Below are 27,853 nucleotides of genomic sequence, written 5' to 3' on the forward strand. Positions count from 1 at the left end.
TTCTATAGTCGTCTTCGCGATGCCTACTTTGGGACTCGTAACGATCCCGATATGGAGGAGGACTCAAGTTTTAAAACGTTGTTTGTCCGGAACCTCCAACCAAATCTCAATAACTACCTGTGATTGGCTTTGTGTCCTCAGACACTGAATAGCTCGCAGCTGCGTGACTTAACAGCTAGGGACTATGCCAAATTAAAAGTTTCAACCCCAAAGGTAGCAGACGCCGGAGTCTATCAAGTAGACGTGCGTCCCCCGTCGGAGCTCGAGGGAGCCTTCTCCGATGCTCCAAAGGAAGCCCAGTCCAGATCAAAAAGACCTTAGACCTTAGTCCTTCCAACGTCGGTGGAGCATGGGGCAGCAAGTTTACTCCATTTCAACCTATCCATTGCAACATATTGCATGTCAGTCCATTTGACTTGCATTTCTTTCAGATCTTCTTTGAAAGTTGCACGCCAAGTCTTCTTAGGCCGTCCCAGCTTTTTCTTGCCTTCTGGGATCCATTCCAGTGCTATCAAGGCATTTCGATGCTCATTCATACGCAATATATGGCCTGCCAATCTAATTCTTCTTTCAGTTAGTATTTCTGGGAGTTTTCGTTGGGTTCTATTCAAAACTTTCTGATTTGTGATTCTGTCTTTGTAGGTAATTTTTAAAATTATTCTCAATCAATTCTCATAGGTGGCTGTTGGTATTACTATGGAAGTGAAAAGTTGCAGTTTGATTTTAATTGTCAGTGATTTTGCTTGCCACACACTTCTCAGTCGCTGAAAGACTCCCATAACTTTCCCAATTCTGCAAGTCACATCTTTCTCTGAGTCTCCATCACTTGAAATCGTACTTCCTAGATAGGTGAATGAGTTGACTTTTTCAATCTTTGCCGTCTCTATTTGTACTTCTTTTCTTGATTCTCCAATTTTCTCTGCTGTTGTTTTCAAAATATCAGTCATTTCTTGCATCTCTTGCATGCTGTTGCTAATTAATGCAATGCCATCTGCAAAGTCAAGATCTGATAGTTTGCTTTCCTTTTTCCAAGTGATTGCAAAGTTATTGTTGTCAATTGTAGTCTTCATTACAAAATCTATTGCCAGTGGGAACAAAAAGGGAGACAGAATGCAGCCTTGTCTGACTCCTGTTTTGATTTTTTTTTTTTATCTGTATTTTCTTTTCTACTTTTGATTGTAAAACTGGATTCTTAAAGATGTTGATAAATTAAATGGGCACTCCATAAGTTCCAGCAATCTTCCACAGTGAGTCTCCATGCACACTGTCGAAGGCTTTCTTGAAATCAATCAAATGGTGGTTGTTGAAATTCTAGACTTTCCTCAATTACATTTCTCAGTGTGAAAATGTGTTCAGTACAGGATCTGTCTAACCTAAAGCCAGCTTGTTCTTGTCTCAGTTTCAAGTCAATTATAAGCTTCATTCTGTTCAGCAATACAATGGAAAATACCTTCCCAGGTACTGATAGTAGCGTAATTCCTCTCCAATTTCCACAATCACTGAGAGGTCCTTTTTTTTTTGTATTTTCACTATCACTCCTTTTCTCCACTCCTTTGGTATACATTCTTCTATCCAGAATTTATTTACCAGTGTAGTGAGCTCTTTTACAATGGTTTTGCCGCCAGCCTTTAGCAGTTCAGCTGGGATTCCATCCAGGCCTGGAACTTTGTTATTTTTCAGTTTTGAGATGGCGGACTTCACCTCTTCTTCAGTGATTGCCTTTGTGTTCATTGTTAGATCTTCTGTTTCTAGAAATATAGTACTATTGAATAGTTCAGTTGGGTCACATTGGTTAAAAGTTTCTGAAAAATGTTCAATCCATCTTCTGTTTTGTTCCTCTTCAGTTGTTAGTATTTTTCCATCTTTGCCTTTGATGGGAACACTTGTCCGACATGATCTATTTAAACCAGTTATTTCTTTGACAATTTTGTAGTGCGTCTTCATATCGTTCCCTGTAGCAGCTTCTTGGGCCCCATGGCCCTTTTCCTCAAACCACGTTTATCGTTTTTGCAGCTTTTCTTTATCTCCATGTCCAATAATTTGTAATTTGTAATTTTTTCGTCTTTTTCGTTACTTATTGCTTTATCGCTTTTTATTTTCACAATCTTCTTTTGATCTATCAGTTTCCAAGTTGCTTCAGATATCCACCGTTCTTTGTAATGTCCTTTTTTCCTATCAATGGGGTAGATGCCACGGACTTCCGACTTCAGCGCCGTTTCAAGCCACTGCTGGCCGCGTTCCAACACTCGCACCCCCACCCCTGCGACCCCGAACCACGCGCTCCCGCTCATCGGCAGGAGGGCGTCTCGGCTATCTGAAATGCTTCGGACACTGAGAAGACACTACACACTCGTAGCCTCGCACCCGTCGGCGGGAACGCGCAACCGAGGGTCACAAAGGCGGAAGCACAAGTACTGGGACGCTGCCCACGCGTCGCAAACCAGAAACATGAACAAAGTTGATGGGTGAAAATCCGGAAGTCGGAAGTCCCGCCTCCTCCGTGGCATATAGTCCATAGTTTCTTCAGCACATTCTTTCACTCTTTCAACAAACTCTCTCCAATTATTTTCAATATCTTTATTATCTCCAAGTACTTGCTTTCCATTTTTATTTGCAACGTCTTGTTTCTTCAACTTTTCAATCTGGTACAATTTTGACGGTTGTTTTTTTCAGTATTTTTTTTTGTCTCAGTTTTAGGTTTGCCATCACCATATAGTGATCAGATGGCATATCTGCTCCTCTGTAATTTCTGACATCTTGTAACGACAAATGCCATCTCTTAGAGATGCAGATATAATCGATTTCATTGAATGTATTTCCATGTCTTGTGTATTTTATTTTTTTTAAGGTGTTACCAATAACTAGTGAGTTTATACTACAAAATAACATTAGTCTTTCACCATTGTCATTAGTTCTTTTGGAGGATCCAAATGGTCCAACTGTATGTTCTAAGTCTTCTCTTTCCTGATTTATTTGCGCATTCATATCGCCAAGCAGAAGTAATAGGTCATGTCTTAGTATCCTTTCCACTGTTTCTTGACGTTTTTCATATAATTAATCTTTTTCCTCTTCACTAGTCTTCAGTTGGTGCATACACTTGTATAATTGTAACTTTATGCTGCTTGCCTTGTATTCTAGCTGTTATGATTCTTTCATTTACCGGATTCCAGCTGATCAGTGCCAAACTAGCCTCTGTGTTTAGCACTATCCCCACTCCATATATATGCTGGTCATCATGTCCAGAGTAAAGAATTGTTAATTCTTCAGAATTTATTTTTCCGCTTCCTGTCCACCTAATTTCACTAATGCCCATTGTCAATTGGTAATTGTTTGAAATCTCTGAATAATTGGGCGAGTTTTCCTGTTTGATCGAATGTCCTTACATTCCATGTTGCAATTCTTGTGGTTAATTTTGCACAAACAATTTGGGCAGAAATCAGCGATTAAGAGCCATTACTGGTTTGTCTCAATCCCGTCACAAATCTTGGGTTGCCTTCACCGATGTGCATATGTTGTTTGGATTTCTTGCTATTTTTGTAGCATGTTAGTTGTTTTACGGGGGTGGGGTGCTGGCCCACCGGCCAACCCTCCTCCTTTATACTGGCTTGGGACAGTCATGCAAGATGTCAAGACTTCAGTTTTTGCATGGCGGAGTTGGCGGAGATCAAAAAGGTCTAACCTGAGTTTATATTGTTTGTATGCATAAATTAGTTCTGGTTTCCTGTTTGTGTTTGTGGCGCTCGCTCATAGGCAAAAAGAATAAAAACTTTAGACCATCTCTTAAAATTAAAAGCAGATATTTGCCTCCTACAAGAAACCCACCTACAAAAATCTGAAGAAAAATTACTTATTGATAAGAATTTTAGCCAAGAGTACTCTGCCCCTTATAACAGTAGACAAAGAGGAGTCTGTATACTCATACATAAGAATTTACTCTTTACTCTAAATAATACAATAACAGACCCAGAGGGCCGATACATTATTATTCAGGTGACTAAATTTAATAAAATATATACATTTGGTAATTTATATGCCCCTAATAATGATGATCCGGCCTTTTTCCATGAATTTTTCTCTAAGCTGTTTGAATTAGCAGCGAACTCTACTATTATTATTGGAGGAGACTTTAACACAGTCTTAAATCCATTAATAGATCGTTCTAATAATACAACATGTATAAGGCGATTACAATCTACTAAAGTAATAGGGGAATATATGGATGATTTTGGCCTCGTCGACAGCTGGAGACTTAAAAACCCAAATAAGAAGGAATTTACCTTATTTTCCGCTGTGCACTGGTCTTTTTCAAGAATTGATTTTTTTCTTTCAAATAACTCTATTGCTGATAAAACTGTTACAAAAATATATCCTATTATCATTAGCGACCATGCACCAGTCTCCCTTTCCCGACAAGTTGATTATACCTTTAAACCACCCCCGACATGGCGTTTTAACAGCTCACTGCTAAACGACGCAGAATTTGACAAAATTATAAGAAAAGAGTGGGCAGACTTTTTGGAAATAAATGACTCTCCAGACCTATCTCCATCTCTTCTCTGGGAATCTGGGAAAGCAGTAATTAGAGGTAAAATAAAATACGGACTGACTTACAAAATACAAAAATACAGTTAGACGATATGATAACTAAAAAGACAGAGTTTATAATACAACAATTGAGATACAACAACTTTGAATATAATAACAAAACAGGTAAATTTCTTGCAAACCAACTTCAACGCAATCGGGAAAAATCGCTTATAACAGCTATTAAAGGGACAACTGGTGAATGTACACAATCACCAGAAGAAATTAATCAAATTTTTTATAACTAGTATCACAACCTATACTCAGAAACTAATAAGCCTAACCCAGAGCATATTTAGGCATTCCTCAGTAGCTTAAATATACCTCAGTTAACTACTGAATATAAAGATATGTTAGATGCGCCACTTACTATAAACGAGTTGTACAGTGCTCTAGATAGTATGCCAAATGGCAAAGCACCTGGCCCGGATGGTTATCCGGCTATATTTTTAAAGCACTTCTGGTCAATGCTTGCTCCACTATTCTTAAGAGTAGTAACAGAAATTAAAACTAATGGTCACATACGCCCACACATGAATACAGCAGCAATTAAACTTTTATTAAAGCCAGAAAAAGACCCCACCCTTCCATCAAGTTTTCGTCCGATTTCACTAATTAACACTGATATTAAAAAATATCACTAAGGCTTTCACATCTAGACTAGAAACAGTAATCCCGACAATCATTCATAGCGACCAAACAGGCTTAATTAAAGATCGTCACTCTCCTAATAATATTAGGAGGCTCTTTAACCTTATTAGCATGTCACAGCGGCATGATAAAAAGGCAGTTATTATATCATTGGATGCAGAAAAAGCTTTAGACAAAGTTAACTGGTCCTTCCTCTTTGCTGTTTTAAATACATTTGGCTTTGGGAAGTCATTTATTCACTGGGTGTCAGTATTATATGATTCTCCTAAAGCTACAGTTACTACTAATGGGATTATATCTCAGAGTTTTACTCTACAGAGAGGCACAAGACAGGGATGCCCACTGTCCCCTTTATTATTTGCAATATTTATTGAACCGCTTGCATTAGCCATACGCCAGGAAAGAAGGATTCAAGGAATTCACTCTGGGGTAACAGAACATAAAATTAATCTATATGCCGATGATATTTTACTTTATTTAGAAAATATTTAACTTAATAACTAAATTCTCACAGTTATCAGATTATTCTATTAACTGGACAAAATCAACACTTCTACCTATCACAGAAAATTCATGAAACCCTGCAAGCCAGGACCCACACTACTCATTTCCTTTAGGTCATTTAAAATACTTAGGCATAAAAATCTCACCTAAATTAACTGATTTAATTCATTTAAACTTTACTCCACTTCTGGATAGCATTTATAGTGACTTGGAGCGCTGGAATAATCTTCCTATTTCTCTAATAGGACGAATAGCCACTATTAAAATGAAAGTTTTACCCAAAATAAACAATTTTTTCTCAATGATTCCATTTAAACCTACGGCTAACTGGTTCCAGTTGTTGGTCTCAGCCGTTACAAAATTTTACTGGAATAAAAAAAAAGCAAAGATTAGTCTATCTACTCTTCAGAAAAATAAATCCAAAGGAGGTCTAGAGGCACCAAATTTTATACACTACTATATAGCTAACCAGCTACAATATATTATTTTATGGGCACAACCCAGCAGAGATACTAACTGTTGGCTGGAACTAGAACAGAAGGATTGTAATAACCTCAGACTTTTAGATTTACTCTTTATTACAACATCGATTAAGCAACATAATTGTTTTAAAAATCCAATGATTTCCGCCACCCTGACTGCCTGGTGGAAGGCACTAGAAATTACAAAAGCCCAAGTGGAGCCCTGTGGGCTTTCTCCCCTATGGCATAACCCCGACTTTCAAATTAACAACCAATCGTTTTATTTGGGTGTGTGGGAGCAGAAAGGAATTACACATCTCCACCATCTCTTCTCAGATAATATGTTTATATCATATACATCCTTGCTCCAAAAATACAAAATAAAAAACGGAAATTTTTTACATTATCTGCAAGTTAAAAGTATGATAACGAAACAAATTCCAACACTTCGGGGTACGCTCCAACCGCCTGTTTTAGCTAAAGATATTACCAAGCTTTCTCCGACAACAACAAAAAAACTAAAATATATAAGTTACTTTCATATACTGATAAAACGTCTTTACCCATCTCGAAATGGGAAACTCCGGAATCTGACTTTTGGATTCAAGTTTGTGAAAACGTTTTTAAAATGACAAAACACACAAATTTACAACTTATCCAATATAAAATTATTCATAGAACATACATTACTCAATATATGATGAAGAAAATGGGACTCTCAGACTCCGACATTTGTCTCCAGTGTTTACAAAACACTACAGACACTTATTTTCATGCTTTATGGTTATGTACTCCGGTTATGTATTTCTGGACTAAAGTCTTAGAATAACTTTCCGCTGTCTTGGACTGTAGGATACCGTTCTCTCCAAACTTGTGTTTGCTAGGTGACTTAACAACAACTGTCGCTGCCCCTTGCCCTTCTTGTCGTCTCCTTCCCCCCTCCCTTCCCCCTCCCCTGTACGCCTTCCTTCCCCTCCCCTGGGCCGGGGGCTCCATCCGTGGCCCGGGTCTCGGCGCTCCGGGGACCGGGGGGGTGGGTGGGTTTGGTGTTGTGCCCGCCCCTCTCCGGTGGACCTCCTGGCACCTCGGGCGGGCCCCAGTATACGGGGGGCGAGCCCTATCACCCCGCCGGGCTGGTCCCATATGCCCGCCGGGGTCCCGGTGGGGTGGGTGGGGGTTTGGTGGGCGGGTGCGCCCGCTGGTCGCTCCTCTTAAATCACTGCACTCGGTTTGCACAATACACTTTTATAGACATATAGGGCACATAACACACTTTGGGGGGATGGGGTAGGGTGGAAACACAGTCTTCGCCCTACAACCCCCCTCCAATTTTAATGCACCACACAACTGTGGGGGGGGGCCATCGGTTGGGACAGACCGCAGTATAGAGCAGTGCTGCGGTCCCCTGTCCGTGTCCCCGCCGCGCCGCCCCCTCCCTATTTATTTTTTTAATGCACCACATACACTCACTGACATGCCTGGGAGGCGGGTGGATCGGAGCGTGAGGATATCATTTCCCTCTGCTCCGTTTCACCTGCTCCCAATTTTAATGCACCGCACACACACACTTGTATCTACACTGGGTGAGGTCACATTCAAGGTTTAGGGGTAGAGTTTGCCAGTCGGCGAGCTGGCGGACTCAGTAACAGGGGTTAGCTTTCACTAAGAACGCTGGAGTGACGACCGGGGCCTTTACCCGCTGGGCCTGGGGTTCGGGGGTGCCGGCCGTCCTCCGGTGCCCCCATCTCCCCTTCTGTCCCCGGTGTTCTGTCCCTCCACGCGGCGGGGGGTAGGTTGGGCGCGGGTGCCTTCTCCGCTCCGCTGTCCGGCCCCTCTTCGGCGCCGATGCCTGGGTGCGGGGGGTCCCCGGGGGCTGTCGGGCTGCCGGTTGGTCGGGGTGGGGGGTGAGGTGTCTGGGGGCGGCTGGAGCTGGGTTGTGGTGGATGGGGGGCATGGGGGGAGCGGGGTCTGTGGACTGGTGGGGTGCCTGGCGGGCCCCGTCCTGCTGCGTTGGGGGCGCGGGCCGTGTTGGGGTGGGGGGCGCTCCTGCTCCTGGGTTTGCTCTCCAGCTGGGCCCGGGGGTCGTCCTTTGGCGCTGCCGCGGCCTGGGGGGCCCTGAGGTGTTGCGCTTGCTCTGTCCTGGCAGGGGTCGACGGCTCCCCTCTTTGGTGGAGATTTTCATGCATGCCAGATCCACCACACCAGCATCTATCGAAACTCAGACACAATCTGCTTCTTCCACAGGTCATTGAATCGGTGGAGGCTGGTGTCTGTGGATCTCGCTCTGCTTCGTTTGTCCTTCCATCCTTTCCTCAGTCTCTCCTTTGGTCTCTTGAGGTCTTCCTGATTTGTTGGAATTGAGATGTTTCTGGGGTTGATGAAGAACTCTGGTTAATGGCCCGGTGGGTGGTGTCTGGTCGGTGCTGGATTTCACTTTCCTTTGTTTTCTTTGGTCCTTCCTTGGGTCTCCTGACGGCGGTGTTCGGTTTAGGTGAACGGTATGGGATTTTTTTTAATAGGTTTTTGGTGAACTAACGAATACACACAACCCGCACGCACTTACGCACATACACATACTCACCCACATACAAAATAATAAAAAATAAATAATAATAATAATAATAAAAAATAAAAAAAGAGAGCAATGATGATGACATTACCGAATGAACATTACTGAGCTCTTAAAAAAAAAAGAAAAAAAAAAGGTCCAACCAAAATGGTCGCAACGGAATGGCGACCCAGTCCCGTGGCTGAAAAACGGGAGGCTGCGCTCCAAAACTGAAAGCCCGCGTGACAAGCGACCGGATGGAGAAAGGCAAACTGACGACCGCCGTCATTCCAGATCCGCTAAAGGTAAGCCTAATTCGCGCTACAATCTAAAACATGATAAAACCGAACATGCAACGGCAACTGATTCTCGCCGCTTGTCACGGAACCGCCAAGACGACTCCGAGACCAACCACAGCTGCCGACGGGATACACAAAGCACTCCTGAAATTGTCCAAACACCAGTCTTTGGAACGAGCCAACGGCCGGACACCCACCTACATGACCCACCAACAGGGGTCTCGAGCGGGTCCGCCAGAAACTGAAACTCACAAACTGACAAAACCGCGTTCTGACTCAATGGTACTGGTACTTCAGGTTGTCGCCAATACTACTACCGAGGTGTGCGAATCGCGATCTACTTAAGCCGTGCAACGTTTCAACAGCTCTTAGGCAAACTCACCACCAGGGGGATAGCTCGTAAATTGTATCAGAGCGTCACCCTGGAGCGAGCTCTGACTTACAAAGCCCTCGTAGATCCTGCTACAGACGTCACGGTGATGTCGACCACGGTGTTTGAGCAACTAACTATCTAACGACCGACCGCTCTGCCTACAGCGTTGGCCACTTAGCATTTGCGCCTTTTCTCCTACTAACACACAACTGGAGACTGTTGCAATGGTGCATTGGTCTGTTGGCCCCATGAAATTCATCCATCCAGTCTATGCGGGACCCATTGATCGGTTCACCTTCTTATGGGTCAAGACCTGTTGGTTCGCTTCCAATCCATCGTCGACTAACGGCAGATCTGGGACCAGGTGTGTCAGGCTTTGCCACCACCACTCCCTGGCCATGACCGGTCTCAGCTATGCACTGTGACTCGAACGCAGCCACCACACATGGAAGCAGGCGCCCCCACAGGGAACTAGGACACAACACCTTCCAAGGCAGGACCTCCTACGTCTCCTCCGAAGAACCAGCTGCGACATCTTCCTGTGTGACCTTGATCCGCCAACGTCCGACTCAGGGTACGCCCCTCGCGTCATCGGAGGTGTCCAGGTGCAAGGTACGCTGTCCTCGCCTTGTGGGCTGACAAATCAGCCATTTCTACAGCTTTTGCTGATGACTTGCGGGATCCTGACCTTAACATTTCTTTCGTCTCCAAGTTTTTCCAGTTTCCGTTGAACACGTAACCCCCTCTTACCATTTCTGCAATGGGCGTGTGGACCTTAAACCTCCAGTGGAATCAGCGCTCACTGACGCACTACTTCCTGGGTGTCCCGGATGCGCCCCACACCCTTTTGGTGGGTGCAGACTTGCTTGTCCACCTTGCCATCCAGGTAGACACTATCGACAATGTACAGCGATCCCCACCAACTCGGAACCTCTTGCGTGTGTTCCCTGTCTTGCAAACATGAAGTCTGGACTGATCGTCCCAGACGGCAAAGACAAAGTGTTTGCCCCGGCGACCACGATCAACATTTCGACCCGCTTGGTGGCGCCAGCAAACCAATTATTGAATGCTTACTTTGCTTTCTTCCAACCCCCAACGGAATTCATGAACCTACCTTTGTTCTTGGAGGCCACTCCCATCGTGGAAGTCTCCCTTTACCACTCCGATCTTGGTTCACTATTCCATGTCGTACGATGTTCGCATACCAAAAGCAACCCGCCTGGGTCTGCTCATCCGTTCCAACTTTCACGACTTCACTCTTCACTGTGCCCGTGATTGGACACATTTCACCTGATTTGTTCTTGACTGAAGACGCCGACGGCCAAGGACTCACTCGGCCATCTCAAATTGTCACGGTTAACCCTGCCGGTCCCACCAACAATGACGATATCGTCCGAGTGGACCCCAGGGATCAATACAAATTGGCATTCACCTTCAGCAACATACAATACACTTTCACCCGGTGTCCATTCGGCTACACTAACCCGCCGGCCGAATTTAATGTCTTCCTTAACTCTTTGACTGCCATAAACGTTATAAAACGTTTAGCATAAACCTAGGGAAGGGCGCCGAGGACGTTAAAAGACGTCCCCTATGTTTTTTTTTTTTTTTTTCAAAAACGGGTGCAGGAAAGCCTTGGGCAGCTGTGCTGAAAGTATCAGGCAGATATGATTAGTCAAAGACTCGTTTTGGCCCCTAGAGGGCAGCGATGACTCTCTTTGCACAAGGTTGGATGGGCCGCCCACCGTGGGCGTCAGTAGAAGACGTGAGGCGGAGCTAGAGTGTTGAGGAGACAATGGCTGATCCAAGCCACAATGGCTTGACCAAGCAACCGGTTACAAGCAGCTCACGCTTGAGCATTTTTTTCAAAGACGGAAAGCATCAATCAATACTAAAAAGCGCATTGATGTCAACGATGATGATGACTCCGAGCTCTACGCCAAAGTTGGAAGCTTTGGCGCGACTGTTACTATCACGTAGTAAGCCTCACCGGCTAAGCGCGGCTAGCGCGGCTAGCGCTGCTAAGGCCGGAAAACGCGCACAATAGCCGGCCGGGTACTTCTGCACAAGCGGACATTCGATCGGACGATGGAGAGTAGTCGAAAAGCATCGACCAATGCACATTGATGATGATGATGATGGTCACTCCCGAGGTTGACGCCGGAGTTGGAAGCATTGACGCGGCCGTTATTCTCTCGTCATAAAGCCTCACCGGCTAGCGCTGCTAACGCCGGAAAACGCGGAGCTGCACAAGCGGACATTCGATCGGACAATGAAGAGTACCCCGAGTCCAATGCATATTCATCGGAGGAGCGGGTACAGTCTGATCACGGAGAAGACACTGTTTCTGGACTACGATGCCACCATGAATGGAGTGGATAAAATGGATCAGAACATCTCCTACCACCCGGTATAGCAACTGAAGGACACGGGGAAGCGAGACGTAACGAAACCGTAGCATGATCCTGATATTAGACTTGATGACACACTGCAGTATATACTTGCTATTCCCCGGAAAAAAACGGCCTGCAAGAAAGTGGCGCACGCGAAGAGGCAATCTGTTGTGCAAATGCTGTTGCGTCTCTTTGCACGCAGGAGAGTGTTACAAAAAGAAAAACTGTCGTTGAAACATCCACATATTTGTAAATAGCACCACAGTTGCACACATTTGTAAATAGTTTGCCAAATTGTTGTCAAATTGTTACACTGTTGAATGTAAATAAACGTATTTTGCTATCAAAAAACACTTTTTCATTCTTGGTGGTAGTGTTTTATAGAAGTAAAGCACTATTTAGGTGTTTGTGGCATCATTCATGGACAAAAAGAAGTGTAAAATTCACTAGAATGCATGAAATAATATCGTTTCACTAAAAGCTTGATTTCTCCATATTTTGGTCCAAAACAGGCGAAATTGGGTCAAACTAACCATTTTCTATTGTTGATTACTAAAGAACGGAATAAGGTAGAAACAAACTTTTTTTTTCTGATGAAAGATGAAAGTCCAATCTTTCATTTGGTAGTACGTGTGTTTCCATAGTCCAAACAGAACATTTTCTGTGGACCTTGAAAGATCAGTCAAAATGCTTAAATCGGCTGGCACTGGCGGCATCCCTTTTCTGAAAACGTCTGGCAGTCAAAGAGTTAATAAGGCGTGCCCCGCCGCGGCGGCGGCTCTAAAACAGTGGTGGGCAAACTCGGTTCTCAAGAACCGGCGTCCTGCAGGATTTGGAGGTTTCCCTACTGCAACACAGCTGATTCCAATCAACAGGATCGTTACCAAGCTCGTGCAAAGCTTGCTGTTGAACTGATCATATATAAGCTATGTTGGGGAAGGGAAACATCCAAAACCTGCAGGACTCCGGCCCTCGAGGACCAAGTGTGCCCAACCCTGCTCTAAAATGTACTTCACGAGTAAGAGTAAAAAGTATTTTTACCGGATGTTTCCTCCTTGTGTCGTATAATTTGAAGTAACTGAAATAAACTTAAAAGATCATCACTTAACAAACCCTTAAAACTGACTAAATCGCCTCATGAAGCCCTTGCAACTTTTTTTTTACTCTTCTAGATGGTGCCCTTGGTTAAAAGATGCAATGGAAATTAAGTTCCCATTGCATCAAACAAAAATGCCATTTAGAGGAGTTAAAAAATATCACAAGTGCCTCTTGAAATCTAACAGCAAACAAATGGAACCAAGCTGGTCTATTACGCTAATATAGCATTTAATGCTAAACTAAAGTCATTAACCCACTGATCTGAATATATGACTGCATAGCAGATAGGCCAAGACTTTTGAAGCCGCGAGGCCGCCATATTGCTCCTCCAAAGAAAAAGTTTCTCGGCATATAATCCTATACATTTACAGTATATGTATAGGATACATTTACAGTATTAAAGTTGGAGAACATTTGAGACAGTACTTAGTAGAAACAGCATGATTTATGATGTTTTAAATTTGTTAAACATAAACAAGAGGACTTTGGACATTTTACAACTTGCCTTAAATACATGTATAAATTCTATGCTTAATGGTGTTTACAGGAGGAAACCTATATTTTTTATTAAAGAATTAATATACTAACTGCTTACGAGATGTATTTGTCTAATCTGTACGTATACCGTATATTTTATAGAGTTGTTGGCTCGGGCTATCGGCTATCCAGTCATATATTCAGATCAGTGCATTAACCAGGGCCAAGCTAACAAAAGGTTAATAATTATTCAGCTTTACTGTACTTTACCACAATAGGTTGTTTCAGATTGGATGGGGAATTCTTGCAGGTGGCTAGTTCGTGGACTTTAGGTTAGGACACAATGCATTCGCCATGAATCGTTCTTCGAGCCGACCAAGGTGAACATTTTCCGCAGGTAAGGCCATGGGTAGGCAGGCTGGGTAGCCAGCCGAGTTGCTAGCTCCTTCTGAGTCGAGTCCATAACTTCGATACTCTCCATCGCGTCATCTCATAGGTTAAGATGGAGCCTATCACAAGCGGAAATGTCGGGGACCGTGTGTAATGCTTCATATGATTGGCCGAGCCAGGAACATTGACAGCATCTTTTGCGCTTCTCTTTTTTTCTCTTTTTGTCATGCATGTAAAACAAAAGTAATGAGTGACGACCCTCTGTTTTGAAAACGTATTGGGTAAAAAGTACAGATACGGTTTTGAAAATGTAACAGATAAAAGTAATAAGTATTTTAAAAAACATATACTCCGTGAATTACAATGTACTGGAAAAAAATACTCAAGTACAGTAACAAAGTTATATATATTAGGACTGAAACGGTTTTTAAAAACCGTTAAAGCTGATCGGTTTAATAGTTTCGGTTCGCTCTGTCCACGCTTCGGTCCCTTCACGCACCTCTATTTTTATCCCACCTCATGAGCGCAACTCAGTTTTTTATTTTTTTATTTTATCCCACCTCATGATTTCTAACCCAACGGTGCAGTGAGCAGTGAGGCTCAGTTTATACTTAACTTTCCTTCACTTCAACACCACACAATGTAGGCAAGTCATTATTCCACGTCATGCACAAACACAGTGTCACATCAAAACTAAAATTACCGCATAACAGCAAACTTGACAGCATCACTAATAACTAAGAAACACACTAGACCACTATTTAAAGAAATAATTAACACAGAACATGCACTTTAAACACTATTTCAACCCTTAGCGCCGCAAAGCATGCTGCGAGTGCCTTGGTGTCCATGGTTACGGTGCGCGTCATATCCTTCTAGCGGCGGGACAGCCAATCATATTGCAGCAGGGCGGGTAAACAAAGGTCTTTATTAATCCAAAGCAAGATTTCTGGTACATAAAACGGACCTCGGAATTACAACTGGCTGAATATCGCTATGTTCATGATTGTGGTGTTTTGTTTCAAACGGGAGCTTAGTTTAACCCGAGGATAGTCGATGCAAGCATATAGCAAGCAGCTAGCCGACGCCCGCCCCGTCCTCGATGCGCATTCCAACATCGGATTGGGTTATCGAGACTTGGGAGGCAAATGTTGACCATACTGAAAATCCCCTCAAAATAAAGGTGAAAGTCTGCAATTAAAGCACATCTTGTCCGTTTCATTTGAAATCCAGTGTGGTGGTGTTAAAGAACGTGAATGAAGAGATGACTAAAAGATTCCGTAGCTACTTAGAGTTGAGCTCATTCAGAAATCATGTAGTGAGAGTAATAATACATGAGATAATCATTACTCTATCCATATTAGATATGAATTATGACACATAATGACATGTCTTATGTCCATCAAATAAAACGTGTTTTTTTTTTACTATTTAGTCATTTCATTTTATTATAGCATAATTGTAATTTGATCTGAGAGTAATTCTAAGATCAGGAACCAGTGTTTTCCAACCTATGGTGCCAAGGCACTTATTTTGCATAAGAAAAACCTTACGCTAAACCAGAAAATAAAAATAAAAAGTTTGCATAGTGAAACAATAATAAAAATAAGCTGATATATTTGCAGGTAACCATGATTAGTCTGTTGTATGATTGGCAACAGACGGACACACATATGTAGGTTGTACCTTTTGCCATGCAACTGTGCAGTTATTTGTTATGCTTGCCACTATATGCCACTAGCATAAATAGAATAAGAACAATAATTTAAATGATAATACAACAATAATAATAATAATAATATTTAGCTGTGAATAATATACACTTTCACTTTTTACTCCAAGACATAATTGATTTTTCTAAAACTACAAACTGAACTGAAAAAATATATATAAATAAATAGGGGGGGGGGGGCGGGGACACGGACAGGGGACCGCAGCACTGCTCTATACCGCGGTCCCCAACCGATGGCACCCCCACAAGTCCCCCACCCCCCAGTTGTGTGGTGCATTAAAATTGGAGGGGAGTTGTAGGGTGAAGACGGTGTTTCCACCCTACCCCACCCCCCCAAAGTGTGTTATGTGCCCTATATGTCTATAAAAGTGTATTGTGCAAACCTAGTGTAATGAGTTAAGAGGAGCGACCAGCGCCCCCCAGTAACCAGGTTTAGGTTAAAAAATTATATATACGTAGACTAAGTTTCTTTAAATTTTGACATTTGTTTTTTATTTGAGGCAGATATTTTTTCCATTAAAATGTGATTTATGAGGAGGTTAGACCATTGGTCGATATTCAGAGTTTGTTGATTTTTCCAGTTAACAAGAATTGTTTTTTTTGCGATAGTAAGGGCTACAAGTATAGATTGAAATTGTTTATGTGGTAAGTCAGTTGTTGTTAAGTCACCTAGCAAACACAAGTTTGGAGAGAACGGTATCCTACAGTCCAAGACAGCGGAAAGTTTTTCCAAGACTTTAGTCCAGAAACACATAACCGGAGTACATAACCATAAAGCATGAAAATAAGTGTCTGTAGTGTTTTGTAAACACTGGAGACAAATGTCGGAGTCTGAGAGTCCCATTTTCTTCATCATATATTGAGTAATGTATGTTCTATGAATAATTTTATATTGGATAAGTTGTAAATTTGTGTGTTTTGTCATTTTAAAAACGTTTTCACAAACTTGAATCCAAAAGTCAGATTCCGGAGCTATAGACAAGTCTGTTTCCCATTTCGAGATGGGTAAAGACGTTTTATCAGTATATGAAAGTAACTTATATATTTTTGAGTTTTTTTGTTGTTGTCGGAGAAAGCTTGGTAATATCTTTAGCTAAAACAGGCGGTTGGAGCGTACCCTGAAGTGTTGGAATTTGTTTCTTTATCATACTTTTGACTTGCAAATCATGTATATATGTATAATGTTTTTTATTTTGTATTTTTGGAGCAAGGATGTATATGATATAAACATATTATCTGAGAAGAGATGGTGGAGATGTGTAATACCTTTCTGCTCCCACACACTCAAATAAAACAATTGGTTGTTAATTTGAAAGTCGGGGTTATGCCATAGGGGAGAATGCCCACAGGGCTCCACTTGGGCTTTTGTAATTTCTAGTGCCTTCCACCAGCCAGTCAGGGTGGCGGAAATCATTGGATTTTTAAAACAGTTATGTCGCTTAATCGATGTTGTAATAAAGAGTAAATCTAGGAGTCTGAGGTTATTACAATCCTTCTGTTCTAGTTCCAGCCAACAGTTAGTATCTCTGTTGGGTTGTGCCCATAAAATAATATATTGTAGCTGGTTGGCTATATAGTAGTGCATAAAATTTGGTGCCTCTCGACCTCCTTTGGATTTATTTTTCTGAAGAGTAGATAGACTAATCTTTGCTTTTTTTTTATTCCAGTAAAATTTTGTAACGGCTGAGTCCAACAACTGGAACCAGTTAGCCGTAGGTTTAAATTGAATCATTGAGAAGAAATAGTTTATTTTGGGTAAAACTTTCATTTTAATAGTGGCTATTCGTCCTATTAGAGAAATAGGAAGATTATTCCAGCGCTCCAAGTCACTATAAATGCTATCCAGAAGTGGAGTAAAGTTTAAATGAATTAAATCAGTTAATTTAGGTGAGATTTTTATGCCTAAGTATTTTAAATTACCTATAGGAAATGAGTAGTGTGGGTCCTGGCTTGCAGGGTTCCATGAATTTTCTGTAATAGGGAGAAGTGTTGATTTTGTCCAGTTAATAGAATAATCTGATAACTGTGAGAATTTAGTTATTAAGTTAAATACTTCCCCTAACGAAATAGCAGGCTTTTCTAAATAAAGTAAAATATCATCGGCATATAGATTAATTTTATGTTCTGTTACCCCAGAGTGAATTCCTTGAATCCTTCTTTCCTGGCGTATGGCTAATGCAAGCGGTTCAATAAATATTGCAAATAATAAAGGCGACAGTGGGCATCCCTATCTTGCGCCTCTCTGTAGAGTAAAACTCTGAGATATAATCCCATTAGTAGTAACAGTAGCTTTAGGAGAATCATATAATACTGACACCCAGTGAATAAATGACTTCCCAAAGCCAAATTTATTTAAAACAGCAAAGAGGAAGGACCAGTTAACTTTGTCAAAAGCTTTTTCTGCATCCAATGATATAATAACTGCCTTTTTATCATACCGCTGTGACATGCTAATAAGGTTAAAGAGCCTTCTAATATTATTAGTAGAGTGACGCTCTTTAATAAAGCCTGTTTGGTCGCTATGAATGATTGTCGGGATTACTGTTTCTAATCTAGATGTAAAAACCTTAGTGATAATTTTAATATCAGTGTTAATTAGTGAAATCGGACGGTAACTTGATGGAAGGGTGGGGTCTTTTTCTGGCTTTAATAAAAGTTTAATTGCTGCTGTATTCATGTGTGGGCGTATGTGACCATTAGTTTTAATTTCTGTTACTACGCTTAAGAATAGTGGAGCAAGCATTGACCAGAAGTGCTTTAAAAATATAGCCGGATAACCATCCAGGCCAGGTGCTTTGCCATTTGGCATACTATCTAGAGCACTGTACAACTCGTTTATAGTAAGTGGTGCATCTAACATATCTTTATATTCAGTAGTTAACTGAGGTATATTTAAGCTACTGAGGAATGCCTCAATATGCTCTGGGTTAGGCTTATTAGTTTCTGAGTATAGGTTGTGATAATAATTATAAAAAATTTGATTAATTACTTCTAGTGATTGTGTACATTCACCAGTTGTCCCTTTAATAGCCGTTATAAGCGATTTTTCCCGATTACGTTGAAGTTGGTTTGCAAGAAATTTACCTGATTTGTTATTATATTCAAAGTTGTTGTATCTCAATTGTTGTATTATAAACTCTGTCTTTTTAGTTAAAATATCGTCTAACTGTATTTTTGTATTTTGTAAGTCAGTCTATATTTGGTTATTTGGGTTTATTGCGTACTCATCCGTCAGTTGTTTAATTTTATCTTCCAAGTCTTTTTCTCATTTTTGATCCTGTTTCTTTTTATAAGATGAATATGATATAATTTTACCTCTAATTACTGCTTTCCCAGCTTCCCAGAGAAGAGATGGAGATAGGTCTGGAGAGTCATTTATTTCCAAAAAGTCTGCCCATTCTTTTTTTATAATTTTGTCAAATTCTGCGTCGGTTAGCAGTGAGATGTTAAAACGCCATGTCGGTGGTGGTTTAAAGGTATAATCAACTTGTAGGGAAAGGGAGACTGGTGCATGGTCGCTAATAATAATAGGATGTATTTTTGTAACAGTTTTATCAGCAATAGAGTTATTTGTAAGAAAAAAAATAAATTCTTGAAAAGGACCGGTGCACAGCGGAAAATAAGGTAAATTCCTTCTTATTTGGGTTTTTAAGTCTCCAGCTGTCGACGAGGCCAAAGTCATCCATATATTCCCCTATTACTTTTGTAGATTGTAATCGCCTTATACATGTTGTTTTATTAGAACGATCTATTAATGGATTTAAGACTGTGTTAAAGTCTCCTCCAATAATAATAGTAGAGTTCGCTGCTAATTCAAACAGCTTAGAGAAAAATTCATGGAAAAAGGCCAGATCATCATTATTAGGGGCATATAAATTACCAAATGTATATATTTTATTGAATATAGTCACCTGAATAATAATGTATCGGCCCTCTGGGTCTGTTATTGTATTCTTTAGAGTAAAGAGTAAATTCTTATATATGTCCCCTTAGTCTACTGTTATAAGGGGCAGAGTACGCTTGGCTAAAATTCTTATCAATAAGTAATTTTTCTTCAGATTTTTGTAGGTGGGTTTCTTGTAGGAGGCAAATATCTGCTTTTAATTTTAAGAGATGGCCTAAAGTTTTTATTCTTTTTGCCTGTGAGCGAGCGCCACAAACATTCCAGGAAACCAGAACTAATTTATGCATACAAACAATACAAACTCAGTCCTGTGTATATATCTGTATAGGCCATTTGCCACCACTGGCATGTTATAGGATAGAATCAAAGTGGTTAGGTGATTTATGTAATTTGTGTAAAATATGAGGTAACGTGTAAGTAAATAAAACAGTGCAAAAACGAGTAGGGAGGTGAAAGTGAAGGAAATTAACAGGGGATTAAACATAACAATACACCAGTAACCCAAGCGAGATTTTTTTTGTTTAAATATACTTTAGATATAGTTGTGTATTAATATTATATTTATAATATAGCCTAAACATAATAAGTATTCATATTTTTTGTTTTATAACCACATATACAGTATATGTATACACCTAATAATCAAACTAAGTTTAGTTCCACCAATGCCAATTAGAACAGCCAGGGAGTGGAATTGGGGTTCCGGAATAGTTGGCCATCGATATATAACTTATCAACGGCTATCGTAGTCCGTTTACCCTCCTGCCTATTTTGTTTCATTATAGGAAACAGTACCTTTCGCCTCTCATTGATCTCTCTCGGGAATTGATCATTCATTCCAAATGAGGTCCCTTTAAGCTCCCGTCCTTTACTTTTTACAAATTATTTCTGTTTAAAATGCTCAAACTTGACAATAATAGGACGGGGTTTGTTGCCCCTACGGGCTCCAAGCCGATGTACCCGGTCAAAAGAGATGTTATTTACCGTCTCCTGAGGAATTTTTAACGACGTCGTCACAAATGTTTTTATCTCAACCTCTGGGTTGTCAGAGGTATTCTCGGATATACCTGAGAATATTAATATCTCCCGCATACTACGGGATTGGACATCTAGAACCGTTTCTTTTAGCGTTTTATTCTCCTTTTTCATAGTTTCCAGCTCGGCTGAAACAGCCGCGAGTGAAGAGTGTAACTCGGCATTTTCCCGTTGAAGGTCACTTACCTGTTGACTGACGAATTCAGAGAAGCATAGATTGATCAGAGGTAGCACAAGAACAAGAACCATGTAAGGCTGTAGTGGTCTATAACAATTTTATAATTAAGGTGATGGATAAACACGCCCCTATGAGAAAACGGGCTGTGCGAAATGTCTCAGCTCCATGGTTAGATCATAAACTGAAGGGATATATGAAGCAAAGGGATACAGGTAAAATAGAAGCAATTAAGATTAATGACACGACACGGTGGAATGAATATCGTAAATTACAAAGTTTTGTAACCAAATTAAACAAAAATAAGAAATCTTCATATTATAAAACAAAATAAAAGATTAAAGAAGCTAAATTAGACAGTGCAAAATTATGGGGTGTATTAAATGACCTTATGGGTAGAAATTCAAGGTCAACTCCTACTTTTTTGGAGGGAGATGGAAGTTGTCTTACTAAACCAGAAAAAATTGCCAATTATTAGAAACAGTTAAAAAAAATGTTTTACAAAAATTCAGAAACTCCAAAATGCCATGGTACTGAGGCAAGATGAAAATATTTCATATAGGTTAATAAGAAATTAAATTATGAAGACTAAAAACTGTGTTTAATTTTTTTTTAAATAACAGAAGATTATGTTAAAAATATATTTTAGTCAAGCAAAGATTAACCCTGTGGTGTAGATAATATAGAAATTAAATAGTTGAAGTTAATGGCAGATTTTATTTATTTACCTGTCTCTCACATAATTTACATTAGTTTCAAAATGAATATTTTCCCGTCACAGTGGAAAATAGCAAAAATTATTATTCTGATTAAAAACAATAAAGGACCATTTTCTGGACAAAATAGTAATCCAATAAGTATGTTACCTGCTTTAAGTAAAGTTATGGAAAAAAGTTGTATATGATCAGATACAGAAATATTTTTCTGAAAATGGATTAAATACAATTCATCAACATGCATATAAAATGGGTCACTCCAACTACTATACTTACTCAGATTACCGATTATTGGTTAGAGGAGATAGATAATAAGAAGTTAGTTGGTACAATATTTTTAGATTTGAGTGCAGCTTTTGATTTTTGGGATCATAAAATGTTATTAAGTAAGTTAAATTGTTATGGGTTTGAGTTATCTGCGTTAAAGTGGTTAGAAAGTTATCTCAATAATAGAGACATTAAGGTTTATTTTAATGGAAGTTTTTCTGAACTTGAACAGATGGATTGTGGAGTGCCCCAGGGAAGTTGCTTGGGACCCCTTTTGTTTTCTTTTTTTATTAATGATTTTCCATTGGTGTTGAAGCATGCCACCATGGCGATATATGCAGATTATATTACATTGTATGCTTGTCACGCATTGATAGTATGTAAATTGACTTAAGCGCAAACAGGAGAATATGCCCCTATGTGTCTGTCCCAGGTGCTGATGGGTAACCTGCAGGTGGACTTGGGAATGGTGCAGTACGACAGTGAGTCTCTGCTGCCTCCCATCCCGTTGGGTGCTCAGATTGGTTTGGGGGCTGGAGCTGCTGTCATCATCCTATCAGTGCTCATCATCATCCTTATGTACAGGTTAGGCTGTGTCACCATCCATTAAAAATAATTACAAGCATTTAGCATAGTTAGTAGTGTTCATGTAGGTTTGTGCATTTAGGAGGAAGAGCAAGCAGGCCCTCAGAGACTACAAAAAGGTCTTGTTGCAGTTGGAAACATTGGAGATCAATGTGGGAGACCAATGTCGGAAAGAGTTCACTGGTGAAGTCAAACGTCTCATTTTGGTCAAATAGTGATAAATGTTTGCTTGAAGAGTCTTTGCCCATGTGTCTTATAGACCTGATGACAGAAATGATGGACTTGAGCAGCGACGTTGGCGGACCAGGCCTTCCCCTGCTTGACTATAGCACATATACAGAAAGAGTTTTCTTTCCCGGTCACCAGGCAGTGCTGCTGAGTCGCCACCTGGATCTGCCTGAGTCCAGAAGACACACGGTTGAGCAGGGACTCCAGCAGCTCAACAATCTGCTCAACAACAGACTCTTCCTCATGAGGGTGGGCGCAGCGACGTGTGTGATCGGCAGACATGGCAGATGTCAGGTAGCATCCACTTCTGTCTATCCCACAGTTCATTCATACCCTGGAGGCACAACAGGGCTTTTCCCAACGGGATCGTGGCTACGTGGCGAGTCTTCTGACCATGGTGCTGCATGACAAGCTAGAGTATTTCACCGAAGTCATGAAGTGTCTGCTGCAGGATCTGGTCCAGCAGTACGTTGCCAAGAACCCTAAACTCATGCTGCGAAGGTATGTGAACCATTTCAGATAAGGAAATATCAAGAGGAAAAGGTCTTAAAATAATCTTTAATGAGACCCCATTTGATGTTTCAGGACAGAGACCGTTGTGGAGAAGATGTTGACCAACTGGATGTCTGTCTGCCTCTACTCCTTCCTGAAGGTTCATTCCTTCCTGTGTCTCACTGGGTCTGCCTACAGTAAGCCCTTTGTCTAGAGTATCTATGACGCATGCATGTTTCCACTTCTCAGGAGGTGGCAGGTGAGCCGCTTTACATGCTCTACAGAGCCATAAAGTATCAGGTGGACAAAGGTCCAGTGGACGCCGTGACGGGAAAAGCCAAACGAACGCTCAATGACAGCCACCTGCTGCGAGAGGACATTGATTACTGCGCTGTGGTAACCGTGGCAAGGCACACTGGCACTCACGTCATGGGATTGCGTGAGTCAATGTGTGTGTGTATGATACTCAGACCCTGAATGTGCTGCTGAAGAATGGAGCTGAAGTTCAACCTTGTCCTGTAAAAGTGCTCGACACTGACACCATCAAACAGGTACCTCCTCACATCTCACTATGGCCTGTCTGTCAGCATACTGTCTCATTATATGTCTGTCTGCATATCACTTGTCTTGCCTGTCTGTTCCTCACATCTCACAGTAGGAGCACAATATGTATGCACTTTATTGTTTCACTGTGTATCAGGTGTCAATGTTCAAATATCAGTGTTTTGTGATTAGAAAAAAATCTAATTAGAAAATTAGACTAAGATGAATAATCTCAAAACTTTTTCCACAATGGTGTATATGCCACAGAGGAGGCGGGACTTTCGGCGGAAACTATTATGAGCTTACTCTGTTTCCGGCTACTGTTGTGACATCGGTATGAGCGTTACTTCAAGACAACAGATCAGATCAGATAGTCAACGCAAATGGAAAAACATAAGGACATTTAAGTACTGTAGTGTCGTGTTTTTTGTTTTTTTGCTGTTTTTTTTATCTTGCATGAGGAGACTCGACATCGGTGGATTGCCACCAACAGCAGAACGACAGCCCCCATCCATCCATCCATCCATCCATCCATCCATCCATCCATCCATCCATCCATCCATTTACTACCGCTTAACCGGGTTCGGGTCACGGGGGCAGCAGCTTTAGGAGGGAAACCCAGACTTCCCTCTCCCCAGCCACTTCAACCAGCTCCTCCGGCGGGATCCCAAGGCGCTCCAAGGCCAACCAAGAGACATAGTCTCTCCAGCGTGTCCTGGGTTGCCTTATCCAAATCCACAAAACCAATGTAGACTGGTTGGGCGAACTCTCATGCACCCTCGAGGAGCCTGCCGAGGTTGTAGAGCTGGTCCACTGTTTCACAACGGGGAAAAAAACCACACTACTCCTCCTGAATCTGAGATTTGACTTCCCGATGGACCCTCCTCTCCAGCACCCCTGAATAGACCTTACCAGGGAGGCTGAGGAGTGTGATCCTTTTATAGTTGGAGCACACCCTCCACCACAATGGCCTGCCAATTCAGAGGCACTGTCCCCGAATGTCCACGCGATGTTGTAGAGGCTTGTTTTTACCACGACAGCCCCACAACATCCAGAGCCTTGGGCCACGCAAACCCCTTCACCACGATAAGGTGATGACTCACGACAGCCCCCCTCCTGTTGGAACAGTGTAATGTACAGGACTTGAATGATACAACTTAAGTACTTCAAAGAAAAGGGGGTAAATCATGCAGGTATTAATGGCAGTAAAATAAAAAATTAGATGTGTGTGTGTACAGTGTATATATATATATATATATATATATATATATATATATATATATATATATATTGGGCGGAACAGTTTACAAAATCCACGGTTCAATTTCGGTTTTGTGCTCAGTTTTTGGTTCAGTTCGGTTTGCAGAAAAATCAAGTCTTGGAGTTAAAAGTGTAAGTGTATATTATTCACAGCTTATTACTGTTATTATAATCATTTAAATTATTATTTGGGCCCGAGCAGCGACCGCTGCGAGGTCCCTATTTTATTTGTAGGGATTCTTCTTCTTCTTATTCTAATTATTAATCACATTTTTCAAGGCCTAAACTTGGTCTCTACTAACTGGCTCCATGACAGGCGCCGCAAGCCCGGTAACACCTCCAGGATTCGTTGGGACCGTCCCGGTGGTATGTGAGGGGTACCTGGGGCGCTCCGTGCGCTCCGCCGCTCCCTCAAGCGGTTGTCCAGTCGGATGGCGAGAGCAATGAGTCCTTCCAAATCAGTACTGTCATCCCTAACAGCTAGCTGGTCATTTACTCGCGGGTCTAGGCCCGGTGGAAAATACTACACAAAGCAGTGTCATTGAAACCGCTTTCGGCTACCAGAATGCGGAATTCAATGGGGTAGTCCGCAACAGAATGGTCTCCTTGGGCATAATCCATCAGTCTACTTACAGCCTCGTTGCCCCTGACAGGGTGATCAAAGACTCGCTTGAATTCAGCACGGAAGGCCGGAAGCGAAGCGCACAATACTGATTTGGCATTGCCATAGCCCAAGTTGCTGCTTTACCCGTAAGTAAACTCATAATGAACGTGTCTTTGGTATAATTTTGAGAATAGGTAAAGGGTTGTTGGTCAAAAATTTAAGAGCAGTGTTAAATGAATTAACCGCACAACCCGGGCTAACCCCAATAGCGAGACAGATGTTGGAGACTCTGTTCGCGAGGTAATCCCCCAGATGTGTCCATGGGCAAAACTTGAGCGGATAAAGCATCAAATTGGGTTGCTAGTGAAGTTAGCACCTCCTTAAGCTCAGTCAAGGACCGCTTATGACGTCCAACCATCTGTCCCTGGTAGGCCAGGGCATGGCGCACCGTATTTGAGTCCATTATAGTCAGACAATTTTGTTATGTTCTGTAGGTTGGATTTCAAAAGACGCAGACACGAATAATAGTGTTAACAATTATTTATTCATACAACAAAGTTTCAACTGAAAGTGATGCAACCATAAATGCGCACCTGCACTAACATTGACATGACAAAGAGAACAAAGGTGCTTGCATCAGCCACGGCCAAACGCTAAACATGGAGTGCTCAGTAAGCCATAAACTAAATGGCTTGCGCAAAACGTAATCATGACTAGACGAGCAGCAGAAACTATACAAGAAACGGCGAGAATGGATCGTGGATCAAGACGTGGAGCAAGGAAGCGAACTATCATTAGGCTATGGGGGCATGCAGACGATGGCAGGTCAAACAAACAAATAGTGATGTGACGTTCACGGACGAATCGAATCTTTTGAACGGCTCTTCAATGTGAACGATGGGAACCAAATCTGTATAGAGGGTCGTTCATTGATGTGACAGCTAGACAGTCAAAACCTTGCTGGTGCAGTGTACATACGTGCTGGCCAATGTATGTAAAGTGTTGTACACATTTATAATTAATTATGATCTCAGAGAATAAAACGTTATTGAATGTTATTTTTTTAGACTATTCCAAACGTCAAAATGAAGCACTGTTTGGCACAATTCCCAACATCCCGAATGTACCTCCTACTATGACATAAGTAGTAGACACCCACGTCATTAAAACTTAAAATATTTTAGATGTATACATTAACTATGAATTGGGATGTGTCACAGTGCTGATTTTATGAGTAAAATCTTGATGATTCAAAATAATGCTAAAAAGCATGAACGGCTCTGTTAAGTGAACGGTTCCTGGCTGAACGGCTGCTATCAAAGAGCCATAAGTCCCATCACTACAAACAGAATGTGTCTTCCGCTGGTTGCCTCTTATAGGCTGCTGATTACATCAGGCAATTGCGACATAAAGGCCACAGTCTGAGAGCACAAACGTGACAACCTCACTATCACCTATCTGCTCCTAACCTTGCGCTCCTACACCTCACATTCTGTTCTTTAGCTGTTTAGCTGTGACTACTTTCACAATCACCTATCTAACTGTGTACCTGTGGAAAGGTGAAGGACAAGATCCTGGACCAGATCTACAGAGGAGTCCCATTCTCTCAGAGACCAGTAGCAGACAGCCTGGATTTGGGTGAATACCTGTCCCACCTGTCAGTCAAAGCTCTGATTGGCAGCTGGTCCTAACCACCCACATTTCCTTTTTTTGATTGATAGAGTGGCGTTCGGGTCAGGCGGGACACCTGACTGTGTCAGATGATGATGTCACAGCTGTGGTTCAAGGTAGCTGGAAACGACTCAACACACTGCAGCATTACAAGGTAATGATTTCACTACTACTACAACCTCTGAGTGGGTTTCAGAGAGGTGGCCCGGTTCTGTTGACATTCTCTTCAACTTCATCAGATTCCAGATGGAGCCACGGTCGCTCTTGTTCCACGTTCCCAGAGTTCTGGTGGTGCTGGAGTCAATCAGGTGTACCAGACTGGAGAGAGTAAGAACCACACAGCAAATTTAGAACCCATCGGCAATGTTCCCTCTTATTTTTCATATGTCTGAACATTAATACAAACTCCCTGAGCATTCCTTGGACCACAGCGACCATCATACACTGACTTATTTATACATGATATATTATCACAATGTCGCTTAATCGCCATAGCATAAAAAGAAGCCACCGGTGGTCATCTTACGTGGCTACTCGCTGCTACTCTAAATCTGGAAGGACCACTACATGCACATTTTGTCACTGGGCACTTCCGTTAATCGCCAATTCCTGTCTTTGACATTGCCCAACTTGCGGCATGTGCACAATGACATAAAGCCTCGGATAAATACATGGACTGAGCACCGACTGAAGCACGTTTACCTCAGTTGATCGGGGTGAGTACATATAGTCCCTCTCATTCTGTGTTTTTTGGGGAGCCTCGTGTCATAAGCATTCACCGAATATGCGGAAGCACGCTCCCAAAGGTGGGCATCGTCATGGACAGGAATTGACGTTTAACGGAAGTATCCAGCTCTGTAAGG

At 41.7% G+C, this 27,853-nt stretch overlaps 1 protein-coding gene across 4 annotated transcripts in view; it reads left to right on the forward strand.

Annotated features, from left to right (window-relative positions):
- The window catches only part of plxnb3 (plexin B3), a 148,268-nt gene that overhangs the window by 77,704 nt on the left and 42,711 nt on the right, over positions 1-27,853 (forward strand). For 3 of the 4 annotated variants that reach the window (XM_086067153.1, XM_086067155.1, XM_086067154.1), the window contains exons 23-32: positions 22,041-22,192; positions 22,275-22,375; positions 22,452-22,669; positions 22,743-22,921; positions 23,006-23,072; positions 23,162-23,308; positions 23,383-23,463; positions 26,879-26,957; positions 27,041-27,144; positions 27,230-27,317. In XM_086067153.1, the coding sequence (XP_085923279.1) occupies positions 22,041-22,192; positions 22,275-22,375; positions 22,452-22,669; positions 22,743-22,921; positions 23,006-23,072; positions 23,162-23,308; positions 23,383-23,463; positions 26,879-26,957; positions 27,041-27,144; positions 27,230-27,317 (1,216 nt within the window). The remainder of the gene's footprint in view (positions 1-22,040; positions 22,193-22,274; positions 22,376-22,451; positions 22,670-22,742; positions 22,922-23,005; positions 23,073-23,161; positions 23,309-23,382; positions 23,464-26,878; positions 26,958-27,040; positions 27,145-27,229; positions 27,318-27,853) is intronic. The other variant, XM_086067156.1, reaches the window with a different exon arrangement.

This window comes from Leptonotus elevatus, chromosome 2, assembly GCF_054856555.1.
Source record: "Leptonotus elevatus isolate MCC_2025b chromosome 2, RoL_Lele_1.0, whole genome shotgun sequence".
Taxonomy (NCBI): Eukaryota; Metazoa; Chordata; class Actinopteri; order Syngnathiformes; family Syngnathidae; genus Leptonotus; species Leptonotus elevatus.